The 6000-nt window shown below is 59.5% G+C and overlaps 1 protein-coding gene across 1 annotated transcript; it reads right to left on the bottom strand.

Moving 5' to 3' along the window:
* Positions 1–5422: 5422 nt before the first annotated feature.
* VOLCADRAFT_64139 (uncharacterized protein) lies at positions 5423–5935 on the bottom strand (the record flags this gene model as incomplete). Its single annotated transcript, XM_002953832.1, has 1 exon — positions 5423–5935. The coding sequence occupies one exon, from the start codon at positions 5933–5935 to the stop codon at positions 5423–5425; it is 513 nt and encodes a 170-aa protein (XP_002953878.1).
* Positions 5936–6000: the final 65 nt, after the last annotated feature.

Below are 6000 nucleotides of genomic sequence, written 5' to 3'. Positions count from 1 at the left end.
GCCACCATCACCACCAGAACACCTTTCCCCGCCACCATCACCACCGCAGCCGCCTTCACCGCCACTATCTCCACCAGAACCCCTTTCCCCGCCACCATCTCCACCGGAAACCCATTCCCCGCCACCATCACCACCGCAGCCGCCTTCACCGCCACCATCACCACCGCAGCCGCCTTCCTCACCACCATTTTCACCGGGTACGTTTCCCCCACAACCATAGACGTGCACGCCAGGTGCCCATCTACCCTTGAATCCGTTTTCTCTGCTGCCACCTCATGAGCCTCTAAACGTTCCTCTCTCCTCCCCCTCGGAAGGTGAGGACCTGCCGCCACCTGTGGGCCTGGATTTGGAGTCGCCGCCGTCAGGTCCAAAGGTGGGACCTCCAGATCTTCTTCGGGAGGGGGTTGGAAGGGTAATTAGGGTGCTGTGCTTGATGGCGCTGTGCCGGCGCAGATGTGGCGCATTAAGCTTGCATGCTGACACTGTACGGGTTACCGGTCAGCTTTGTGCCTGTGATTTGTCTAATGCCCAGCTCCTAGGTTACATGTTTGACCATGTTTGCTCCATTTGACTGGTCCACATTATTGTTTTTATTTTTTCAAAATTTCAGTTTTTCCTTCCAGTTACCGTTGGCGTTTTGAGAATTTTTGAGGTCTCATGTATGGACAGTTTAAAGGTGAAGAGGATTCCATCGCGGTTCGCGAAACTTCTGACTCTTCTTGTCCTTGGCAGGCTGGTGGCTCCTTCCATCCGCCACGACCTCCAGCAACCGCCCAGCCAGATCCGCCAGGGGGCCGAGGCCAACTGGCTACAGATCGTGTTCCGCCACCACCGCAGGCTCCGGGGGGGGCTGCCGCTGCCGCTGGCGCTGGGGCTGCTTCTAGAAGCTCCAAGATTCCCCCCTGGGTCTGGGTTGTGGTGGCCATCGGGGTGATCCTTTTGTTCACGGGCTGCTTCGTGCTCGGTACGGCAGGCCGCCGGTTCACATCCCGTGCTCGGTACCGCGAGGACCACGCCGTCACGGCGGCGCAGGCGCGCGCGGCTGTACTTCAGGGTAACACCGTGGTGGCGCTGCCGGCGCTGGACCCCGCAGACCGGGAGGCGGCACTTGCGGCCGCGGCGGCGGACGTAACTGCCGCCGCCGCCGTCACCGTCCCTGCGAGAGCCTCTACGCCGCTGCTCCTCAAGTCGTCGTCACTGCCGTTGGGTACTGCCGTACTTCCGCTGCCCCCGGAAGCGGATCCTGTCGATCACGTGCCGTTTGGTGTGCGCCGCCCTCTCGGAGTCAGCGACCGGGATATCAACGTGAGCGTCGGCCGCCACACCGCCGCCGTCAGGTTCTCGCTCAGCGAGGAGCAGCAGCTGCCGCGCAGTTCGAAGCGCTGGAGCCAGGCCAGCGTTCCGGGGTCAAATTCCCAAGATGCCGACGTCGGCGACGGCGTCGGCACGGCCCTTGCGAATGCACGGACGAGCATCTCCCTACCGAGCACCGCGTCACCTTCGTCCCGCGGGGGCATCATCGGCGCTGCCGGTGTTCCACCGGGTGGTCCGGGAGTGGACGACGACACCACTGACCATCACCCCGGCACCCGGCCGCTTTACAGCCCGGCCGGCAACATCCTTAGTGTAGGAGCTACGGTGGCTGTCAAAGGCTTCAGCATCAGCGCCCGTACCCAGGGGGAGGGGTTACTGAATGCCAGAGCGAGCTCCTCCTCGCGCAGCCTAGCCGCCACACCAAGGTCGCCGCGTGCATTTCAGTCGCAGATGTCCGCGTCAGCCCGCAGCATCCGCCGTCGCAGCTTGCCGGTGCTCCTGGGTGAGGACCTGCTGGCGGCGCACCGTAGTATCGGCGGCGGCGGCGCCACCTCCGCTGCCGTTGCCGCTGGCGACGGCCCAGCCGGGGCCATTTCTGCAATGATAACAACCCCGGACGGCACGGATCCGGGCCGCGTGGGCCGCAGACCCCCGCTGAGGACGCAGTCGCTAGCGCACATACAAAACCGCCACCTGGCGCGCTTCGCCACTATTGGCAGCACCGCCATGGCAACGGTGGCTGCGGCCAGTCCTGTACTGCATCGGCACAGCGCCATTGGTTACGAAGCGAGCCGCGCGGGGCCGCGCGGGGCCTTGCTCCTCAGCAGCTCCCGCTCCAGCTTCATCAGCCTCGCCGGGCTCCGTGCTGACGGCAGGTCTCTGGGCCGAGCGTCAACCATCAGTCGCCTTGCCGGCCCGGCGTTCGCCGCTGCTGCATCACCGGCCGTCGCTGCCGTACCATCGCCAAGGTCGGCAGCCTCACCATTCACCACTGTCGCTGCATCAGCCGACACACACAGCCCAGCCGCAACGAGCCGCGTGGCCTGGGCCGGCGACATGGTGATGGCCACCGCCGCTGGCAGCAGCAGCAGCAGAGGCGGCGGCGGCAACGGCCAACACCCCCCGGGGGATTCGGAGCGGAAATGGGCCGCCCCGCTGGACGGATCTTCAAGTTCTGGCCTCCGCAGCAGCTTTAAAAGTCGATCTCAGAACTTGACCGCAGACGACCTTAGGGAGGTGAATGCTGGCTTAGCCGAGGGCTGGGCCTCGCGAGTCACTGCTCGTGTGTCCTGGAAGGGATCGAGCATGGAAGATATGCCGTCTGGACAAAGCGAGGCTCCCGGGCGATCGCCGTTGGCGGCGGAGGCGGGGGGCCCCACCGGACGAGGTGGTGGTAGCCAAGGGGCCGCCGCGCTGCGCAACTTCGATGGGAACCGCAACGGCGATGGTTTGATCTTCCCGAGACCCGCCAGTCAGAGGGCTCCCTGGGTGGCGGGGCTCCCTGGGACTGGTAGCCCCAGGCGGAATGGCAGCAGCGGCACGAAGACGCGTCAGCAGGCAGAGCTGTCCAGCGACGTTAGCAGCTCAGGTAACGCACTGGCGGACGCCGCCACCGCCGCCCCCGGCCAACGTCCGGGCACTGGGGCCTGGGCAGCAGGCTCGGGGCCGGATCCTGCGGCTGAGGTTGCGTTTGAGGCGGGCGACGCTGTCCTGGCATTTGATGGGCGGCCGTCTGGGTCGAGGTCTCAGCTGCAGGGTGACCCGCGGCGTGATGAGGGTTCGGTTTCGGAGCCTCCTGGTTCCCTCGAGGCGCCCACGGCGGCGGCGGCGGCGGCCGCAGCAGCAGCGGTACAGTATCGGGCGGGGATGAATGCGTATGCGGGTGCGGGTGCTGGAGATCGCCGCTCGGGATGGCGGGACCTAAAGGCGCGGGTGATGGCCGAGCTGGCGGGAACGTCAGCCTCCATGTCTGCATCGCGCTTTGCGACACCTTGAAAAGGCGCTGAAGAATTCGGTTGGAATGAAGCTTGTGGAAGTACTTTGGAGAGGAGGAGGGGAGCCCTGAACCGGAGCCCGCGCGCGAGGGCATATGTGTGTGTGTGTGGGGGGGAGAAGGCGCGTGTGTCAGTTTGGTCGTCGGGCGGTCCTGAGGCCGGGGTTACCCCCCGGGTGTTGGTGCTTATACAAACGCGAATGGGTTATAGCCCCGGCGGGACTTCGCCCGCCGGCCATTGCCTTACGAAACGCCGGAAATGGTGAAAGCTAGAAAAAGTCCCTACGACGTATAGCGTTGCCCATTGTGACGATCACATAGCGCATGTGACATCCTTTGTGCGGTTTTCTTCTTTTAGTTGCATGGGTGTCATGATTGTTGTTTTTGGTGTTTTGTTACAAGTTCGCGTGTCATGCTTGTGAGCCTCATTGAGGCTTCCTAAGGCTCAATGCCCCAAAGGAGCCCGGATGTTCATGGATCGAAAAGAAGGAAATAGTTTTCTAAGAGCCGATAGTCGATAATCGGGATAAAGTCGCATAGATGAGCTAGTTGTCGTTGCGTAATAACGCCGTTTATATGAACCCGAAAATCGGGTCGTGCAGCTGTTGTGACTGTTTCGTAAGCAGGTATTGTTCGAGGTTGGTTTATGTGGCATAAGTGCATGTTTTTATTCTTGCTGCATTTTACACGACAGGCACAAGCACCGCATGGATGTACGCTGTGTGGCCTCAATTCGCATTACCTGGCACGCGCGCGTCGTCCGCCTGCATCCTATATCACAGAAGCGCTTGGGCGTGCGTGTGGCCTTGCTCAACTCAGGGCGCTGAGCCAGCCGGGATGTGCGTAATCCTGCTGGTGGAGCTACGCGCCGCCCTTGTTCGTTGATTGTCCCCGTTACTCCACCGCCACGTAAATCTTAATAGTTCTTTCTAAAGCCTAACCATAGATACGATGCATAGCAAGAGCGCTGGTGCCTTTAGCAATAAAACCGGTACCTACACGAAGATTTACCTTCGATGAGTGCAAGCAAAGATAGTAAGCGCTTGCACATGCACAAGCCGAAGTTGTGTTTTATCCTAAATGTTGTTATGAAGCACATGTGCTGATTGTTGCTCTTTCGGAGTCCGATTCCGTGTTCGTTAATAATTTTTTTAAAACTTTGTGTTGATGCCCATATAACGGCAGTGCACGGCACGCCCTTCTTAATTTAAAAATATGTATCGAAATGTTTGGTTGCTTGGTCGGCGCAGGTCTTGCGCAGGTTTTTGTGTTGTCATGGAACATATCTCTGTTTTTGTCAGCTTCATATGCTGTTAGAGCCACCCGTATTCGCATGAACTACATACACCTCTGGCGCTTACATGCAAGTTTGATTAACATAACTATCGTGGCTGGATTTCGGTTGGATCCGCCTTTTGTACTTTGTGGCGTACGGTTTGTTGTACGACATGTCTTCTGCAAAATACACCGGTCTGGATGGCATTGTCTGGCTTAGTGTGGTGGCTTGCCGTTGCTTGTTCAAGTCCCTACCTTAGAATTAAAGAACGAACAAAACCCTCAAACCCTACTTGGCAATTCGTTTTGTGAGCTACCGAAACCCTTTTACGGCACATCACTATCATTACATTGTCATCAGCACCAGCACTGGCATCATCAGCATGAGCATCAGCATTACCATTGCCATCAGCATCATCAGCGTCATCTGCATTATCAGCATCATCACGGAAATCACCTAAATTCCTTTTTTGATACTCGATTGTAACACGTAATATTTTTAAACAACACCACTAAACAGGCCACCAAGGCTTGTGAACATGCCGTTCTCCCTCCGCAGCTCTCGAGAGGCGCCGCAGCAGCCGAACGCTGCTAAGTTTCAGAATGGCAATGGTCTCTACATTGAACCGCCAAAGACGGCAGAACCAACCGCCAACAGAACCAACGGTCTGCAAACGCCCAACTGCGGCCAATTCCACGCTGGCCCTACAGGTGCTCTCAGGCAATTCCATAATCAGATAGACGAGTCTATATATCCCCATCCGCCTGCTTTCCTCACTTTATCAACACCGTGACGAACGTCAGCCACTTCCGCCCCAGCAAGAGACTTCGGCGTCTCTACTAGGCATTGCTAGGGAAGACGTGGTAAAAGTGGTAGAGCTCCTCATCCACCTCCAGCGCCCCTACCTCCGTTCCGCAAACACCGCACGTTACTCGGCGGTATCGCGCTGAGCCACGCGCGCGTTTAGGCCGCCTGCCGCCGCCGCCGCCGCCGCCGCCGCCACTGCCTGCCTGGCCCCCCGCTGTCGGGTCATACCCCTCCTCTGCCTCCACTGCGCAGTTCATCACAAACATGGCCCGGTACTGGTGGTGGTACTTTTCGTGACGCTGGCAGTCGATGCATAGGGTGGTGAAGCAACCGGGACAGGACAACACTGCGTCGGAGACCCGGCCTTCGCGCTGCTGGTCTGCCCAGACGGCATCCTCCTCGTCTGCAGACCTCTCACGGAGAGCAGAGAGCAGCGAGCGGCGAAAGGACGGGGTGTTGGAGAGCCGCCGCCGCACATGGGCGAAGCAGACAAGTACCAGGAGCAAAAACACCCTCGAATGCCCCAGGAGGTTAGGTGGCAGCATGCATGATCAAACGGTATCTAGCACACACACACACACACACACACACAGGCACAGATCCACCTTGA

The sequence above is a fragment of the Volvox carteri genome (genome assembly GCF_000143455.1).
Source record: "Volvox carteri f. nagariensis unplaced genomic scaffold VOLCAscaffold_39, whole genome shotgun sequence".
In the NCBI taxonomy this organism is placed as follows: Eukaryota; Viridiplantae; Chlorophyta; class Chlorophyceae; order Chlamydomonadales; family Volvocaceae; genus Volvox; species Volvox carteri.
This window is presented reverse-complemented; position numbering and strand designations above follow the sequence as displayed.